At 41.5% G+C, this 20,675-nt stretch overlaps 1 protein-coding gene across 1 annotated transcript; it reads left to right on the top strand.

The window, feature by feature from the left end:
* Window positions 1–500: 500 nt before the first annotated feature.
* On the top strand, window positions 501–2,761 carry MFSD5 (major facilitator superfamily domain containing 5). Its single transcript, XM_036758564.1, has 2 exons — window positions 501–683; window positions 1,144–2,761. The coding sequence occupies exon 2, from the start codon at window positions 1,162–1,164 to the stop codon at window positions 2,512–2,514; it is 1,353 nt and encodes a 450-aa protein (XP_036614459.1). The 5' UTR covers window positions 501–683; window positions 1,144–1,161; the 3' UTR covers window positions 2,515–2,761.
* The last annotated feature ends 17,914 nt before the right edge of the window (window positions 2,762–20,675 follow it).

Below are 20,675 nucleotides of genomic sequence, written 5' to 3'. Positions count from 1 at the left end.
GAGGAGAAAGAAGGGGGAAAGGGAGGGGGAGGAGTGAGGGGGAAAGGGGAGAAAGAGGAGGGTGGAAAGAAGGGGAGGAGAGGAAAGGGGAGGGAGGAGGAGGAGGAAGGGGAGGAAGGCGGGAGAGGGGAAGAAGGAAGAAGACGAGGGGGGAGAAGAGGCAAAGCCCGGGCTTTCTCCGACCCAGGTCTCCGGACTCGAGGATGCAGCGTCCGGGCCAGCCCACCTCGGGGCCCGCAGGGAGCAGAGGCAGCTGCCCGGCCCGGCGGAGGTGAGCCTGGGCCACTCCTCGCCTTCTCAGTCCAGGCGCCCGGGTGAGTGCCAGGGGTGGGGACCAGAAACGCAGAAGGCAGGAAGGAAGGAGGAGGGAGGAGGGAGGAAGGAGGAAGGAGGAGGGAGGAAGGAAGAAGAAGGGGGGCGGGGAAGGGAGGGGAGGAGAGGAGAAGAGGCCCCGCCCCTCTCTCCTCCCTCGTTTCTCCGCCCCGCCCCCGCCAGGGTGCTTGGGGCCTCGTCACGTGACAGGGCTGTCATGGCGGGGCCCACGGCGGCCTCAGGCCAGCCGGGCTCCCGGAAGCGGAGCGAGGGGCGGGGGCTTCAGCTGGAGCAGGAGTGGGGCGGGCGGGAGCCGGACGCGACCGGAGCGTCCCCGCAGACCGGGGCCTCCCCGCAGACCGGGGCAGCAGGTGAGAGCGGGGGAGGGAGCAGGAGAGGGCCGGGGGAGCGCCGGGAAGAGCGAGCCCAGCCTGGGGAGCCCCGCGCGCGTCGGGGGGCTCGTGGGGGAAGGGCGGGGGTGGGTGCAGATGGGGATCCCGGGAGGAGAGCGTGGGGAACGATGGAGACCGGGCGGCTTCTGGAGAGGGGCCGCAGCCGGGGCGCCCCAGAGGAGGGATCCCTCGGGTCTCCAAAGCCTTGGGGGAGGGGGCTGGAGATGCTCAGCCCCCTCCCCAGCCTCCAAGTGTCCCCAGCCACAAGACACCGACCTGACTGGTCCCTCCGGTCCGGGCTCTGGGGGACCACGGGGAGCATTGTCGGGCGAGGGCGTGGAGCTGCCTACTGCCTACCCACTCAGGCCCTGGGCAGTGCCACCCGGGCAGTGGGTGTGACCCTGGCCCTCTCCCCCTTACCTCTCTCCTTCCTCCCCAGGTCATCCCGGGCCCCGCCATGCTGGTGACGGCCTACCTCGCCTTAGCCCTTCTGCTGGCTGCCTGCCTGGGGCTGGAGCTGTCAGGATGCAGGGCCAGACCTCTGAGCAGGGCCTGCTGCAACCCCTCCTTCCTTCGATTCCAGCTAGACTTCTACCAGGTCTATTTCCTGGCCCTGGCAGCAGACTGGCTCCAGGCTCCTTACCTCTATAAGCTCTACCAACATTACCACTTCTTGGAGGGCCAGATCGCCATCCTTTATGTCTGTGGCTTGGCCTCCACCGTCCTCTTTGGCCTGGTGGCCTCCTCCCTTGTGGACTGGCTGGGCAGAAAGAAGTCTTGCGTCCTCTTCTCCCTCACCTATTCCCTTTGCTGCATGACCAAGCTCTCCCAGGACTACTTCATACTGCTTGTGGGCCGGGCTTTAGGTGGGCTGTCCACAGCCCTGCTCTTTTCAGCTTTTGAGTCATGGTACATCCATGAACATGTGGCACGTCACGATTTCCCACCTGAGTGGATCCCTGCCACCTTTGCCCGGGCTGCTTTTTGGAACCACGCGCTGGCTGTGGCCGCCGGTGTGGCAGCTGAGGTTGTGGCCAGCTGGCTAGGGCTTGGACCTGTGGCTCCTTTTGTGGCTGCCATCCCCCTCCTAGCTCTGGCTGGCACCTTGGCCCTATGTAACTGGGGCGAGAACTATGACCGGCAGCGAGCATTCTTGAGGACCTGTGGTGGGGGCCTTCGCTGCCTCCTATCAGACCGACGGGTGCTGCTGCTAGGTACCATTCAAGCCCTGTTTGAAAGTGTCGTGTTCATCTTTATCTTCCTCTGGACACCTGTCCTAGATCCCCATGGAGCACCACTAGGAATCGTCTTCTCCAGTTTTATGTCAGCCAGCTTGCTAGGCTCTTCCTTATATCGAATAGCGACCTCCAAGAGGTACCACCTCCAGCCCATGCACCTGCTATCCCTTGCTGTCCTCATCGTCGTCTTCTCCCTCTTCATGTTGACTTTCTCCACTAGTCCAGGCCAGGAGAGCCCAGTGGAGTCATTTGTTGCCTTCCTGCTCATAGAGCTGGCCTGTGGTTTGTACTTTCCCAGTATGAGCTTCCTACGAAGAAAAGTAATCCCTGAGATGGAACAGGCCGGAGTGCTTAACTGGTTCCGGGTCCCCTTGCACCTGCTGGCATGCTTAGGGCTCCTTGTCCTCCATGATAGTGATCGGAAAACAGGTACTCGGAACATGTTTAGCATCTGCTCAGCTGTCATGGTCATGGCCCTACTTGCTGTGGTGGGACTCTTCACTGTTGTGAGGCATGATGCTGAGTTGAGAGTACCACCACCTGCTGGGGAGCCCTGTGCCCCTGAGCTCTGACCCAGACCTGGGGACAGCCTGAACTCTTGAATCCCACCCCCAGGGGGTGTACATATCTCCCTTTTGCCCCTAAATTGTCATCTCTTTGGCCACATGGGTTGTATTGGGACTACCTCCCCTGCCAAATGTTCTGGGCAGGGAGGAGTAGAGGGGGTGAAATGGACTTGAAAATCAAGGCGCTGAAAAGGGCCCCTGTGTTCTCATCAAGACAAAAGAACCAGTTTTAAAATAAATTCTTTGAGATGAATGTTGATTTGACTTTTCTTCCCCTCCCCTCTAGTTGATCCAACCTTAATAGTGTTTGGTAAGTACAGATTTTCTTGTAGGAGGCATGACTATAACACATAATCCAGAGATGGGGAAGGTAGGATCTTCTGAGGTCCTGAAGGGGAGAAACATTGCTTAATGATCTGAAAGTTAGGTCAAGAATCCCCTTGGGTCCTTCAGCTCTCCATCTGCTTGAAGTTAATCTCCTCCCTAGATGTCAAGTCAAGCCCATGCCCTGTTGCTCAGGTTAGAAGATCAAGGCAGACTAGATACATTTCCAGGATGCCAGGCCACTAGCTAGGCAATGTTTCTCAGAGACTAACTGAGACCTGTATTGTGTTATCAACAGTCTGGCAATTCAATCAGTAAGCATTGGTTAAACATCTACTATGTGCTAGGGCCTAGCAGCTTGGCCTTGTGTCATGTATGAGAGATGCAAAGACAAAAGTGAAACAAAGGCCCTAGGTTCTTATGTATGTTTATAAAGCCCATCCAGAATGAAAATAAAGGGTTTTGGAAGAGAGGGTACTAGTGACTGGGGGGATCAGAAAAGTCTGCCTGTAGAATTCACTGACTTGAAGGAAATGAGGGATTTCAAGAGACAGGAGGAGGGGGAACTTTCCAGGGTGGGCACAGAGATGAGAGGGAGTGTCTTGTGTGAAGAGTCCCAAGTAGGCAAATATGGCAGACATTGTGGAGGGGAACAATCGTGTAGGGAGGGGGGAAGTGCTTTCCATGTCAGAGCATTTTCTATTTTATCCATTGCAGTTTTTTGGGTAGGGGAATGACACGGTCAGATGTTCAATTTAGGAAAATCACTTTTGCAATTGTTTGGAGAATGGATTGGAGTGGGGAGACTTGAGGTAGGCAGACTAATACAATAGTCCAGGTAAAAAGTGATAAAATAAATGCTAATTAAGATAACTGAAATTTGATCTTACTGAATAAATTGGCAAAAGTGATCAAAATGGACAGTGAATGTTATGGGAGCTATCAATTTGTCCGACCTTTCTAGAGCACAGGGAGTGGACAGGAGAAGAGGGCAGTCACCGGTGTCAAAGGCTGTACAGAAGTCAAGAAGGTTAAGATTTAAGAAGCCATTAGATCTGGCAATTAAGAGAGCTTTGGTAACTTTGAAGGGAGGACTTTCAGGTGAATGAAGCCAGATTGCAAAGAATTTAGAAGAGATAGAATGGAAGTAGGGGAAACAATTTTACCAATAGGCCACTGTGGCTAACTGTCCTCTGAGTCACTTTCTCCTCCCACATCTAGGAGGCCACCCCTCTTACACTCTGACCTCTGACCTCTAAGTCCCCCCTTCTATAGGAAGCCTTTCCTGACTCCTCTTAATTCCTTCATTCTTAATCCTTGATTCCTTAATTCTTAAGGCTTCTTTTCTATTTATCCTGTATATAGCTTGCTTTGTTTATATTTGTTTATATGTCTCCCTTCTTAGATTGTAAGCTCCTTGTGGCTAGGGACTGTCTTTTGCCTTTTTCAGTATTCACAGTGCCTGGCACACCTGTAGGGGCTTAATAAATGTTGACTGGTTGCCCCATTTAAGGAGTTGCTCCATTTATCTAGTTCATCCCAGGACTTGAGATTAGAATGATAGGACACTGAATGGAGGCTTGGAGGCTGAGGATTCTGGTGTCCTCTTGTCTGTACCTGACTCTTCCCCACCCATGCTGAGTGAGCCACCAGGAAGGCTGAGGTGGGAATGCCAGCTCTTCGAGTCCCGGTAGAGCCACTCCCTGCCCCACCTGCGATCTTATCTGCTCACAGCCACTCTCCCACCAAAGCCTGGGGTGGGGCTTAGCACCAGCCTGCTGTCGGGGTGGGGGAGATGGGAAGGAAGCTGGAGAGTCTCCTGGCCTTGTGCTTTGGGGGATTGTAAAGGGTGGAGATGAGAGCTAGATAGTCTTCAAAAAGGGAGGCTAGGCCTTCCCTAGGTACCAGGCTACTGCCTAGACAGGAAGATCCAAGGCATTCCAGGCTTCCAGTCCTGCAAGTCTTGGCTTGTGAGTAGAGATAGCATCATCTGGTGCCAAAGGAATGTAGAACTTCCAGAGGGTGGGGCTGGGGGGTAATGGTCCCCTCCCCTTAGAGCAGAAGGGAACACTTGCCCCCCCAACCCCACTAGCTCAGGAGAGAGCAAGTCATATGATTCTCTCTGAGGCTAAGTCAGAGTGTACCATGACAGATTGGGTACCTTTTCCTTGTTCTTTCCTATGAGGCAGGCCTGGGTTAAGAGATGGGCTAGAAGGCACCTGACTTCTTCAAATCCAGTTTAATGATTTAAGAGGATTGTCCTAATCGAATTGAGACTGGGCCCTACATTCAATTTAATTAATGACATCACTGGAGTTGATATTCTAATTCATTTCTCAGTACATGAAAGGCCCCCAAATTACCAGGTCCTTCATGGGTTCTGAGCTCCCCAAAGTCCTAGAAATAGAATTGCCCGACAGACCCCTAGGGTGGAGAAGGGGCCCTGATATCTCCATCAATACCACTGATAAGCATCTATAACTACCGAAGAATCAGAAAAAAGAAAATTTTCCATGTCCGAAGTCCTTGGTATCATCAAATGCTTCAGCATCAGAAACTGACGTTTTATTTATGAAAATGACAGCAAAAAAGATGCATTGCCACCTGCTTCCCTGCTTTACCCTAATGACTCTTGGACCTTTCCCTCTGACTTGCAGCCAAATCTGTAAAGTGGACCGGATGGCCCCTCCACTTCCTTCCAGGACCAGATCTACAATTCTCTCATCCTGCTCCGTGTAAGTCACTGTGCTAGGTGATAATGGCACAAAGACGGAGGTGAAAAAATTCCTGCCCTTAATGAATTTATATTCTAAGGGGGGCAGGACACACAATATATACATATGTAGACATAGACAAAATACATCTGGAATATACTCCTTCCCTAGTCTTCTTTCCCCAAGGTTCTTGATCTTTCTTGTATGTGCAGAGAGACCATTTAGGGATGTACTTCAATGAAGACCCAGACCAGGGCTGTGGCCACATGAGTGGAAAGGAGACAGGTACACAATGGATGTAAAGATAGAAATGACAAGATCTGGCAACTAGTCATATATGTAGATTGAGGGAAAGTGAAGAGTTGATGAATGACTACAAGATAGTGGTGCCCTCAACGGTAATGGAGATGTTCAGAACATAGGGAGTTGGTGCATTGAGTTTGAGATGCCATCAGGACATCTAGTTGAAAACATTCAATAGGCATTTGGTGATTAAAAAACAAAACAAAAACAAAACAGTTCATGCCTTTAAGGAAATCATATTCTACTGGAATGTTTACATTCCTCTATCTTCTTTTATTCGTGTTCTCATCTTTCACTTGGTTTTATTGGTGCTCTTTTCTTTTTCTTCCTTCCTTCCTTTCTTCCTGCCTTCTTTCTCTCTCTCTCTCTTTCTCTTTCTTTCTTTCTTTCTTTCTTTCTCTCTCTCTCTTTCGCTCTTTCTCTCTCATTCTTCCTTTCTTTTTTCATTTCTGTCACTTCCCAAAGACTATCTCCTTCTACCCAATAAAATCCTCCCTTATAATAAGTATGATCAAACAAAACAAATCAACATATTGGCTGGAATTGCTTACATCCCTCTAGAGAATACAGCTTGGAGACAAACCAATATGCCCATATATTAATATGCCCAATTTTGAGTCTCTTGGTTTTTAGGCTTTCCAGATGGACAGAAAACCATCCGACTTGGAACTTCCAGCCATCTTGGTAGAAAATCTGTCCCAGAAAGATGACCGTAAGAGAAGATGGACTGAGACCTCAGGGAACCTGGGCTTCCTATTCATTCTCCAGTCTATATGATTTAACCAGTTTTCAAGTTTTTTCCCCCACTTCCTTCTCTCCAGTTTTAAAGTGGATGTTTCTTTACAAAATTTGTCATTTCATAATCTCACTCATTTTGGTAATTTGGGGGCCCTTCATTTCCTCCTCCCTCACATTGAACTTACTATTATGAGTAAATTAAAACAGTCAAATGAAGTCAAGCAACAATTTCAGCTGACAGTATGGGTAACTCTGCACCTGTAGCCCTCCACCTCTCTACCAGGAGGAAGTGTTCCCCCTACTCTATCCTTTCTTCCCTAAAACCAAATTCTTTATTGCAGTTAATCAATTAATTTGCCTTCTAGTGTTGTTTGCATTATATTATTTTTCACCACGTGTATTATTCTCTTTGTTTTAATTTCTTTACTCTGCATCATTTCACAGAAGTCTGTTACCCACCAATCTTAATGGAGCCTTGTTTAATCTCCAGTCCACATCCTGCACCTGGTACTCTGGGCTTCTGACCTGATTGGTGATCATTCAACACATCTTGTCCCAACCCGGGAAAATCTTCCTTCTCCTAAGACATCTTTCTGCCATATGCTTCTGCCACCTCCAACTCTATACCTTTGTCTCTAAGAACAGTAGTCAAATCAACAATTTTATTCAGTTGTTTCAGACTCTTGGTGACTCTGTTTGGGATTTTCTTGGCAAAGATACTGAAGTGGCTTGCCATGTCCTTCTCCAGATCATTTTTCAAATGAGGAACTGAAGCAAACTGGGTTAAGTGACTTGCCCAGGGTCACAATGCTAGTAAATGTCTGAGACCAGATTTGAACTCAGTGAGAGTGGCACTGTGCTACCTAGCTGCCCCTAAATTAACAATACAATTCTTAGAAAGGATCTGTCAGTCAATTGCCCTATGATTCTAATCTCTATCCTTGTGGTTTTCCTCACCAAAGCACCCATTCTTGACCAATACTCCCTTATATGTGTTGTCTTCCCCTTTTAGAATGTAGATTCTTTGAAGGCAAGGATTGTATTGATTTTTTTATTTGTATCCCTAGCACAGGGGTAGGTAACCCATCAGCCTCAAGGCCACATGCGGTCCTCTAGGTCCTCAAGTGGGGCCCTTTGACTGAATACAAACTTTACAGGACAATCCCCTTCTTAATAAAAGGATTTGTTCTGTAAAACTTGGATTCAGTAAAAAGACCACACCCAAGGACCTAGAAAGCCATATGTGGCCTCCAGGTTGTCGAAGGTTCCCCCACACCTGCCCTAGCATTTAGTACAATACATGGCATATAGTAAATGCTTACTAAGTGCTTTTTCATTCATTCATTCTCTAAATTTTTCATGTTCCTCATTCCTTATATGATATAATAATATTCCATTCAATTCATATACCACAGTTTGATCATCTATGACCCAATTGATGGATTCCCATTTTATTTCCAGTTTTTGCTACCTCAAAGAAAAATTAATATTATATTACATATTTTCTTGGTTGGTGTAATTAGATCTCCTTGGGGTATATGCCCAGTAGATGGATTTCTGTGTTGTTGAGTATGAACAGTTTGGTAAATTTTCTCAAAAATTGTTTTCTAGAAAAACTGAACCACTTCACAGCTCTGCCAGTAGTATATGGATAGTTATCTTACCCTTTAAATCGACTCAATTTTTAAGAATCATGTTTGCCAATTTGCTTGGTGCAAGATGGAACGTCAGAGTTATTTTAATTTGCGTTTATTTTATTATTAATGATTTAGAGTATTTTTCCATTCCAATGTTGATTATTTGGACCTCCTCTTCAAAAAAAAAAGTTCATACTCTTTACTACTTATCTATAAGGACATTTTCAAGCCCTTTTCAGGTTTTCTTACTTCCAACTCAGCTCAGGGAGGTTAGAGGATTGATCATAGGCCAATGGACCCATCTCTCTTGCTGAGTCTTTTCAGCTCCTGGTCCTTTTTCCTTACTACCTGATTTTTCTCTTCACCTGTTAGTCTTTCCTCACATGCATGCTAATATTGGCATAAGAGATCCAGAGAACTGTAAGTGTATCCAGATTTGTTACACTTGAGATTAGACCTGTGTCATTTTTATGTTACAAGTACTTCAAATAATTATGAACTTTTCAGTACTTCCAAAACATCGGATTTTAAGGCAGAAGACTTGCTATCAAATTCTATTTTTTTTTATCTTTGCAACTCTCAGGGAAATCACCTAACCTTTCTGGACCTCATTTTACCTTACCTGTCAAATGATGGGGATTGGGAAATGATATAATAAGCCCCCTTCCAGCACTAAATCTTATGATTTCACTTGGTCCTCATAGACACCATGGAAGATTAAAAGACCTGAGGTTATTTTTCTCATTTGAAAGCTTGGGAAACAGACACGGAGTCTAAGGTCAAGTACGGTACAGGTAGGCTCTTTCTAAGACACTATGTTGCTTCCTTGTAAATTTCTATGATGATCATGATAATTGCATACTTTGTGCACTTCAAGTCGGAATTACATACTTTCATAATCGGAATGAATCTTAGAGGCCATTTAACCTAGATCTGTACCTGAATCAGAATCTGTATCTCCAACAAATGGTTATCCAGCTTCTGTTTGAAAATTTCAGTGAAGATAGAAAAAAACTCTAGAGAAAGTTCATTCCACTTTTCGACAGTTTTTATTATTGTTGTTTTTAGATCAAAGAATATGAACATTTTAGGAGGATTTTTTTTATCATGATTTTAAATTGCTCTCCAGAATGGTTGGACCAATTCATAGCTTCACAAGACTGTACTGTATTATGTACCCATCTTTCCACTGAGCCTCCAATGTTTACTATTTCCAACTTTCATTGTCTTTGCCAAATAGCTGAAGTGAAACCTCAGAATAGTTTCCATTTGTACTTCTCTTATCATTAGTGATTTAGAACAGACTTCCATGTGGTTGTTAACACTTTGCAATGCTCCTGGTTCAGTAGGATGGATATGTTGGATCTGAAGGTAGGAAGACAGGGGCTCAAATCTTGCCTCACACACCGACTACTTGTGTGACCCTGGACAGGTCACTTAAGCTCTAAGTGGTTTCTTCAGCGGTAAAATGAGGGGGTTGAACTTGCTGGCCTCTATGGTCTCTTCCAGTTCTAAATCAATGATCCTATGAGACCTGTTTGTTCCTGTCTTTTACATTCCACTTATACATTGAAGGATGACTCTTAATCTTACATATTTGAGTTATTTCTCTATAGATCTTAGATATTAGACTTTTCCCCAAGATATCTGGTGCAAAGATTCCCCCCTGCCCCCTAATCCACAGCTTCCTTTCTCTTCCTATTTGCATTGATTTGTTTCTTCACCAGCTTTAAAATCTTAGATATTGAAAATTTATCTGTTTTATCTTTTATGATCATCTCTATCTTTTGTTTTGTTATTCTCCCACTACCCCTAGCAGATAGCTTTAATTGTTAGAAAGTTTTTCTTTAAATTAAGCCTAAATATGCCCCTCTGTAACTTCCACCTTATTATGTCTTGTTAGATCTTTTGTGAGACTAAGCAGAATGAGTCTAATTGAATCCTGCCTTAGATACTTAGTAATAGTGTGACATGAGGCAAAGTTACTTAACCTCTCAAGGCCTGATCTGTAAAATGAGGAGGTTAGATTTGACTTCCTCTAACATCCTTTCCAGATGTAAATCTATGGTCCTAATTCCTCTTCCACATACCAGCCTGAACCACTTTACCTACCTCATGTACACACACACACACGATATTTGATTCATGAGTTTTTCACTTGCTTCCCTTCTTATTCCACTTATATTGATAAAAAGTTTTCAATTTCATGTAATCATTTTTATTTTTTGTAATTGCCTCTAATTCTTTTTCAGAAAGATTTTATTTTTAAAATTTATTTATGTTTTCAACATTCACTATAAGATTTTGAGTTCTAAATTTTCTTCCCCCTCCCTACCCCTTCCCAAGATGGCCACATGCAGTCTGATATAGGCTCTACATACACATTCATATTATACATATTTTCACATTGGTCATGTTGTAAAGAAGAATTAGAACCAATGGGAGGAACCACAAGAAAGAAGAAGCAAAACAAAAAGAGAGAGCAAATAGTATGCTTTGACCCGCATTCAGACTTCATAGTTCTTTTTCTGGATGTGGATAGCATTTTCCATCATGAGTCTTTTGGAGTTGTCTTAGATCCTTGCATAGCTGAGAAGAGCTAAGTCTATCAAAGTCAGTCATCGCACAGTGTTGGTGTTACCATGTACAGTGTTCTTCTGGTTCTGCTCATTTCACTCAGCATCAGAGTCTTTCCAGGTTTTTCTGAAGTCCACCTGCTCACCATTTCTGATAGCACAATAGTATTCCATAATTGCCTAATTCTCGTTTGTCCTTTTCTGTGAAAAATAACTGGTTCTCTTGTAATTTTGTTATATGATATTCATGTTAAGTAGAATTTATTATGAGATACAGTGTACGATATTGTTCTAACCTTAATTTCCTATAGAATGCTTTCTATTAATTTTTTGTGAAATAGGGAGTTATATATGAGAGTAATTTTGGGGAGGTTTATCAAACATTGAGTTATTTAGTTAAAATATTTCTGATTTTTCCTTTTATAATTTGCTCCATTGATCTACTTTCCTATTTTATAACCAGTACCAAATAATTTTGATGATAGCTACTTTATAATATATCTTGAGATCTGGAAGTACTTTATCTCTTTCATTCTTAATCTATTTTCATCATTATCCTTGATATTCTAGATCTCTTATTCCTAAAAATGAGTTTTGTTATTATTTGGTCTAGCCCAGAAAGTATCCCTTTGGTAGTCTGAGTTATATAACACTAAATCTATAAGTTTGGTAGTATTGTCATTTTTCTTATATTAGCATGGTCTATGCATGAGCACTGAATATTCCTCCAATTATTTGAGTTATGCTCTATTTCTTTAAGAAATCTTTTGTAAATTTATCTATATAGGTATTCAGTGTGCTTAGGTATTTTACATAAATATTTTACACATCTAGTAGTTATTTTGAATGGGACTTCCACTTATCTTATTGCTTCTTGGATTTTGTTAGTATTATTTAAAAATACAATTGAATTTTATGGATTTCTTTTTTAGGCTACAACTTTACTGAAGCTATTAATCATCTCAGTTAGTTTTCTTGCTGATTCCTTAGGAAGGAGGGGAAAGGGAATAAGCTCTTATCTCATTTGAGCCTCACAACAACTCTCTGAGGCAGGTTCTAGGATCCCCATTTTACAGTTGAGGAAACTGAGGCAGTTAGAGTTTTCCCAGGGTCACACAGCTAGTAAGTATCTGAAGCAGGATTTGAATACAAATCTTCCTGACTCTAGCTGCCTTTAAGATTTTCTAAGAAAATCAAAATGTCACCAGCAAATAAGAATAGGTTTGTTTCCTTTTTGCTTCATGTCTAAATTTCTTTCTCATCTTATTGCAATTGCTAGCATTTCTAGAATTGGGTCTAATAATAGTGGAGAAAGGAGGCATCCTTGCTTTACTCCTGTATTTACTAGGAAAGCTTCTAGTCTTCCCTCTTACATATAATTTTAACTTTTGGGTTTAGATAAATACTTCTTATATTTTTAAAAGATCCTTCTATGAGATGACGAATGTTAGAGGGGATGTGGGAAAAAAAGAGACATTGGTGCATTGTTAGTAGAGTTGTGAGCTGATTCAATCATTCTGTAGAGCAATTTGGAACTATGCCCAAAGGGCTATAGAACCATACATTCTCTTTGACCTAGCAATACCACTACTAGGTCTGTATCCCCAAAGAGATAAAAACCAAAAAGGAAAAGGACCTACATGTACAAAAATATTTATAGCAGCTCTTTTCTGGTGGCAAAGAATTGGAAATTAAGGGGATGTCCATCAGTTGGGAAATGGCTAAACTAATTGTGGTATGTGATTGTAATGGAATACTGTTGTGCTATAAGAAATGATCAGCAGGATGCTCTCAGAAAAACCTAGAAATATTTATGTGGGCTGATGCAAAGTGAAATGTACTGTGTACAAAGTAACAGCAATATTATGCAGTGATCTGCTGTGAATGACTTAGCTATTCTCAGTAATACAATGATCCAAGACAACTCTGAAGGATTTATGATGAAGAATGCTATCCATTCCCAGAGAAAGAACTGATGGTGCCTGAACATAGATTGAAACATATTTTTTTACTTTATTTTTCTTGACTTTTTTTTGTCTGTGTTTTGTTTCACAACATGACTATTATGGAAATGTTTTGCATGACTACACACATATAACTATATCAAATTGTTTGCCTTCTCCAATGACAGAGGGTAGGGAGGGAAGAAGAGAGGGAATTTGGAACTCAAAGTTTTAAAAGTGAATATTAAAAATCATTTTTACATGTAACTAGGGAAAATAAAATACTAAATAAAAAATTTTTTTTAAAGATCCTTCTATGAAAAGGGGTTCTTAACCTGGGGTCTATGAAATTAAAAAAAATGTCTTGGTAACTATTTCAGTAAAATTGGTTTCCTTTGTAATCCTATGTACTTTATGCATTTAAGAACATTATTCTGAAGAGTTCATAAGTGTTACCATACTGTTAAAAGAAGTTCATGACACAAAAAAGGTTAATAACTCCTGCTCTGTGTTTGTATTTTTTGAATTTGTGGGAGCATAAATTGATAATGTATTTTGTCAAAGGCTTTTTTCCACATCTATTGATATATTCATGTGGTATTCAACATTTTTGTTTTATTATGATTAATTGTGTTGTTTTAATAATGTTGAACTATCCCTGAATCCCTAGTATAAATCCAACTTACTCATAGTGAGTGATGCTTTTTGAAAAGTCTTCTTGTTAGGATTTTATTTAAATTTTTTGAGTTGATATTAATCGTATTCTTCTAGAGTTCTCTTTATTTCCTTTATCTTTCCCTGGTTTAGGTGTTCCAGCTATATTTCTTTTTGTTTGTTTGTTTTTTGTTGCTTTTCTTTTTGGCAGGGAAATTAGGGTTAAGTGACTTGCCCAAGGTCACACAGCTAGTACATGTGTCAAGTGTCTGAGGTCAAATTTGAACTCAGGTCCTCCTGACTCCAGGGCTGGTGCTGTACTCACTGCACCACCTAGCTGCCCCCCTCACCCCCGGCTATACTTCCTAAAAAGTTTGGTACTTGTATAAGACTTTAAAGCTAAATAGAGGTTTTTGTATTTTAACCTAGAAGCAACAGAAAGTCGTTAGAGTTGATTGAGCAGAGGAGTGATATGGTCAGATCTGCACTTAAAGAAAATTACTTTGGCAGCATTGTGTTACAGAGTCTCTATAGCCTCTGGAATCCCTAACCTAGTTACTACCAGAGGCATAAGGCAACATACTTCCCTCTTCTCTATGTGGGTGGACAGATGGTATATCTGTCGCTTGTGGTGGAGGGGAAAGGAAGACAGGTAAAGTGTGCCAGAAAAATCTTTGCAGTAGGAATAGATACCAGTGTGAATCCAGGATTAAGCCTAGGGGGTCAAGGGTTGGCTTGTGTTGGATTATGCTTCTCTGTAGTGAGTATGGAGGCTGGTAAGAGGAGGAGTATGTAAGGAACTAAAGCAGGGGTGGGGAACCTGAGGCCTCAGGGTCACATGTGGCCTTCTAGGTCCTCGAGTTCAGCCTTTTGACTGAGTCCAAGTTTTACAGAACAAATCCTTTTATTAAGAGGATTTGTTCTATGAAGTTTGGATTCAGTCAAAGGGCCTCACTTGAGGACCTAGAGGGCCACATGTGGCCTCAAGGCCACAGGTTCCCCTCCCTTGGATTAATGTTTTCCAATGTAATTCATAGAGATGTTTGCTACCTTTTGGGGTTTTTTTGTTCTGTGAATTCAGCTGTAATTTCTCTACATGTGGCAAATAATTCTTCTGTTGGGGGGATTTTTGATGTTCAATTATATTCCTATACCATAATTTGTTTAGTCATCCCTCAATTTCTGGAAGACTTTGTTTCCAGTTTTTTGCTATGATAAAAAGTACTTCTTTAAGTATTTTTGTGCACATGTGTCCTTTCCTTCTTTCTTTTGATTGCCTAGTAGTGGTAACATTGGATCAAAGAGTATGCAGTTTAGTAACTTTTGGGGTATTATTCCAAATTGCTTTCCAGAATTTCAAAGATACACTGGAAGAGCATTAGTGTTCCTGTGCTCCCATAGGTTCCCTCTCTGCCCATTGTAATTTTCATTTTTTTCTTCCTTTCCTTCCCTTTTATCTTTGGTAATCTGATACGTATGAAGTAGAACCTCAGAGATGTTTCAGTTGGTAATTCTATTATTATTAATAATTTATGACATTTAAAGTACAATAGTTGTTCACTTATATTTCTTCTTTTAATAACTACCTATTCAATCATTAGAACACATATATATATAGTATGGAGGGAATAGCTCTTGTTTTATATATATTTGAATCAATTCCCTATAGCTTAGATAGCATATTTTTCATCAGAGAAATTTGTTGTAAAGATTTTTTCCAATTAACCGTATCCCTTCTAATACCAACTGCATTGATTTTGTTTGCACAAAACATTTTCAATCTTATATAATCAAACTATCCAATTCATCTCCTATAATCTTTTCTATACTGTTTTTGGTCAAGGCCTCTTCCTCCTCTTCATAACTGTAAATGGTATTTCCTTTTCTCCTTCTCTAATTTGTTTATGTTATGTTTTATACCTAGGCCATGTAATCCATTTGCAGCTTACTGTGGTATATGGTGTGAAATGTTGGGCTAAACCTAATTTATGCCAGATTGCTTTCTAGTTGTTCTACCAGTCGTCAAATAGTGAGTCCCTATTACATAAACTGAACTCTTTGAGGCAAACTCTATGCCGCAATGTTTGTTTGCTTCTGTATGTTGGGTAACTAATCTATTCAAATGATCAACTTTTCTATTTTTTAACTAGTAGCAGATCATTTTGATGATAACTACTTTGTAATATAATTTAAGATCTGATACTTGCTAGGTCTCTTTCATTCATACTTCCTCCCCCCCATTATATCCCATGAGATTCTTGACCTTTTGTTAATCCAGATAAATGATATTATAATTTTTCTACTTCATTAAAGTAACATTTTTCTAATTTGATTGACATCCCGTTGGATTCAGAAATTAATTTAGGTAACATTTTTTTCATCATATGGACAGTCTACTCACAAACAATAACTCTCCAATTATTTGTCCATCTTTATTTGTGTTGAGTATTTTGTAGTTTTATTTACATAATTCTTATGTGTGTCTTGGTAGGTAGTCTTCCAGGGGCAGCAGGGTGACACAGTGGATAAAGTACTGGTCCTGAAGTTAGGAGGACCTGAGTTTAAATTCAGCCTCAGATACTTACTAGCTGTGTGACTCTGGGTAAGTCACTTAACCCTGATTGTCCCCCACAAAAAGTAATCAGTTTTCCAGATTTTTATGTATTCTATGGTTATTTTTAAAATAATTGTTTTTTTCTTTCTCTTCTTGATAGTGAAAGAATTAAAATAGCAAGTGGTAATGGGAATTGAGTGAACCACACTGACTATATCTTGTGACTCAATTCTGGAACTAATTCAGTTCCCTTCCTATTCAGTTATGGGTCTAGTCCAATTTCTGTCTTGTGAGAAAACTATTCAATTGTGGGAATTGTGAGAAAACCTTATTGCATTGTTTGAACCTAGCCCTGAGTGACTGGGAAACTGGACTACCTCTACCTGCTGCTTTAAAGACCCTTAACTAAGGACCTAGGTTATGCTGACTAGAAATCCAGTCAAATCTGAAGACACATGCAAGGAGTTTTCTCATAATTAAGCATTTCAAGCAGTGCATATGTCTTATCTGAAAACTGGCCCCATGCTGGTCATTCAGTTATTGTTTCCATGTTCCTTTGATTGAATACAGACACTTGTGGGGAGTAAGACATCCCTTTTTCTGATTTCAGGGAATTGTGTCTGTTGACTCTTCCCCTCCCAACTTGGAAAGTCCCTAATCTTTCCTCCATTAGAAATCAGATTACCTAATTTTATATCCTGGTTAATTGTTTTCTTTTAATTAATTGATCTTATGTGTTTTTAATGCATAAAAATCTGAATTCAGAGTCCAGTGCCAAAGCTGAGGGCCTGGTCCTGATTTTTTAGGCAATTAGTATGCATTGCTTAATAAATTGACATGCTTAGAAGCTCAAACCCTTGATTCCTCAGTCATTTCAGTCAATCCTCCTTTCACAATGGGTTTTGCTGGTGATATACAGAGAAGCTGATACTTTATGTAGGTTTATTTTATAACTTGATGCTTTGCTGAAGTTGTTAATTGTTTTGATTAATTTTAGTTAAATATTTAGGGTACTCTAAACCATCACATTATTTGAAAAAGTGATTATTTGTTTCCTCTTTGTCTCTGCTTTTTTAATCAATTTTACTTGCTGTATAGTCCTGGCACTTCTACCATTCCTCAGTGTTTGAATGGCTTTCAACATTCAGAGACCTGCTGATCTGCAGTCCCAATCCTGAACTTGTATATGGTTCAGGCTGGTTTCAACAGTCTCCTATGGGTACCCTCTGTTCCTTAGGAGACGCTCTGATCTAGCCCTAATCATTGAATGGGCATTGCCTCAGTCAAACTGAGACCTGCTAAAGACCTTTGCTTTTTTTTTTAATTTATTTTTTATTTTTAGTTTACAACACTTAGTTCCACAAGTTTTTGAGTTCCAAATTTTTCTCCCTTCCTCTCCTCCCCCTGCACCCCGCCCCCAAGACAGCATGCAATCTGATATAGGTTCTACATATACCATCGCATTAAGCTTATTTACACAATGGTCGAGTTGTAAAGAAGAATTATAACCAATGGAATGAATCAGGAGAAAGAAGAAACAAAACCAAAAAAGAAGGTAAGAAAAAGAGAGAGCAAATAGTTTGCCTCAATCTGCATTCAGACTCCATATTTCTTTCTCTGGATGTGGAAAGCTTTTTCCATCTTGAGTCTTTTGGAGCTGTCTTTGAACCTTGTATTGCTGAGAAGAACCAAGTCTATCAAAGTTAGTCATCACAGACCTTAAGACTTTAGCTTTAAAAGGCCAGTCTTCTATTACATCTGGGGCCATCCCCAGTCCTCCTGATGCGTATGTGGCCACTGGACCCAGATGACTCCGGAGGAGAAATGAGACTGGTGACTTTGCACAGCCCTCCCTCATTGAAAGCCAATTCACTTGCATGACATGGCATCACCTCCATCATGTCATGGTCCTCTTCGACAATGCAGGACAAACAACAAGGAGCCTCTCCAACTGGAGGACAGACAGGAGCTGCCTCCCCCATCAGCCCTTCCCTATTGTCTGCACCGAGGTTCCCCAGTGTCTGGAGGCACTTTCTTGAATTCTGTAACTCTCTTGTAGTTACAAATAGCCAACAGAACCATCATATTCTGAATTTTTATCCAGCTCTCACAATGACTCTATAACAGAAAAGCAGGCTCTTCTTCTCAAGGTCTATTTAACTGAAGGTCTATCATTATATTCCACTGACTTTTTCAGAAATCTGACCCATTTCCCCAATGGTAGTCTGTGGTTTTGATGTATTGTGTTTGTAGTGCCTTGATCATTGCCCTGGCCTTTTTTTTAAATCAAATTTTATTTTTTTAAATGAACAAAAAGCCATATTTTTCTTTCCTACCTCCCCCTTCCCATTGAAAAAGCAAACAAAACCTCCTGTAACAATATACATAGTAAAGCAAAACAAATTCCCAGGTTGGCCATGGTCCCCATTCCCAAAATTTATATATGTGTATATATATATAGTTATATAGTTATAGATATAGACACACATACATACACATACATCACACATGTATACACACACCCCTACATATATTTACATATGTGTACGTATGTATGTATGTGTGTGTTTGTGTGTGTGTGTGTATGAATGGCTAAACCAGTTCACAGTTCACTACTACTGTATCTCTTTTTCCACAGTCCCTCCAACATTTGTCATTTTCCTTTTTTGTCAGCTTTCCAAACTGATGGGTATGAGGTGGAATCTCAGAATTATTTTAATCTTCATTTCTCTGATTATTTGTGCTTTGGAGCATTTTTTCATTTCGCGATTGATAGTTGATAACTAACTTGCTGTTCATATCCTTAAACCATTTTATCAATTGGGGAATGTCTCTGTTAGTCTTGCAAATTTGAATCAGTTCCCTATATATCTTAGAACCGAGATCATTATCAGAGAAACTTGCTGCAAAAATTTTCCCCCCATTTACTTGCTTTTCTTCTATTTTTAACTTCACTGGTTTTGTTTGTGCAAAAACCTTTTTAATTTTATGTAATCCAAATTGTCCATTTTAGTTTCTGTGACCTTCTCTATCCCTTATCTGGTCATGAACTCTTTCCCTTCTCCATAGATCTGATTATATGCTTTCCTCTGCTTCTAATTTGTTTACAATGTCATCCTTTATGTCTAAGTCATGTACCCATTTAAAACTTATCACACATCAGTGTGGGATGTTCCTTTATTCTTAGCCAATCTGCTTTCCAATTTTCCCAACAGTTTTTGGCAAATAGTGAATTCCTCTATATTAATTTTGTTATTTTTTTTCCAGCACAATAAAGTAATCTTTTGGTAGTTTCACTGGTATGGCACTTCTTTCCTATAGAGAGGCAAATTTGAGTGTGAAGGTTGGTCATGCCTGGTCACATTGTGGCTCCCTTGAGTTGTTCTGTGAATCTCCACTTCCTAGGGTATGGTCCCCCTGATTCTTTGAGATCTGCATCTTTAGGGCCCTTTCTGGCATCTCAGGATGGAGTATTAGAGACCTCGGATTTCCTAGACCTGGGATGTCCTAGTCTGAGCACTATAGCACCAGGATAATTGGCATCTCTATGGCCTGCCAGTTGCTACTCACTGGGGCTTCCAAATTCCCCTCATCGGGGCTTTCCAACTACTGGGGTAGGGGCTTTCTCAGGAGAACCCTCCCAGGATGCTGCCCCACCCCTTGCAGGCTATACATTTCCTTCTCAGATTTTCCTGGGCAGGGCTATTGTTGGCTTTGCCAGTATAGATGGGTGGGCAAGTCCTTTTCCTATTGTCTATAGGCTGCTGACTTACTTTTTGTGAAGTTTTGGTATGATAGATGATGTCGCTTATAGTTTCTCATTGGATTTCTCAATCATTATTCAGTCCGGTGTGAATTTCAGGGTTCTGCTGAAGTGAATATGTGGGACCTAGGCACTTTGCCTCCAGTTCAGGTGTCCATCTGGCCAGAAGTTCCAATAAACTGGATTAAATGAGGATTAAATGAGACAACATAAATCCTTTTGCAAATCCTAAAGCACTACATAAATGTAAGCTATTATTATTCAAGAAATAGACAACTCCCTGCTTCCTAAAGTGGCACTTTTACCTGACACTGAGCTCAGTTCTTTTTCCAACTCAGAAAGTAGGCTGAGACTCCAGCTCAGAAAGAGTCTGAGGCATATAAAGGCTCGGGGCAGACCCTTATGGCAGTAAGAAGCTGTTTGCTTCCAAAGTCCCTACTTTAGAGTAGATGCTAGCAGGTAAGCCATACCTTAAGAAATAGTTTTCTCATAACACTTCAGCAACTGTCGTAGCATTCTTACTCCCAGTTGGCTATGTCTATGTTAATGGTTTTGTTATCTTCTTCCAAAGACAGTGAAGCTCCAAAGATTTGTTGGTATTTATACTCTCTGGGGGTGGCTTGGTGGTAAAGTGGAGAGAGCACTAGGCCTGGAGTTGATAAGACTTATCTTCCTTAGTTCAAATCTGGCCTTAGACACTAGCTGTGTGACCCTGGGCAAGTTAATCCTGTTTGCCTCAGTTTCCCCATCTGTAAAATGAGCTGGAGAAGGAAATGGCAAACCACTCCAGTATCTCTGCCAAGAAAATCCCAAACAGGCCCAGGAAGAGTAAGATACAACTGAACAAATATTTGAAGAACTGAAGCAAGCATAGGTTAAGTGACATGCCCAGGGTCACACAGCTAGTTAAGTATTTGAGACCCTGAATTCAGGTTTTCCTGACTTCAGGCCAGTGCTCTAT

This window comes from Trichosurus vulpecula, chromosome 5, assembly GCF_011100635.1.
Source record: "Trichosurus vulpecula isolate mTriVul1 chromosome 5, mTriVul1.pri, whole genome shotgun sequence".
NCBI lineage: Eukaryota > Metazoa > Chordata > Mammalia > Diprotodontia > Phalangeridae > Trichosurus > Trichosurus vulpecula.
This window is presented reverse-complemented; position numbering and strand designations above follow the sequence as displayed.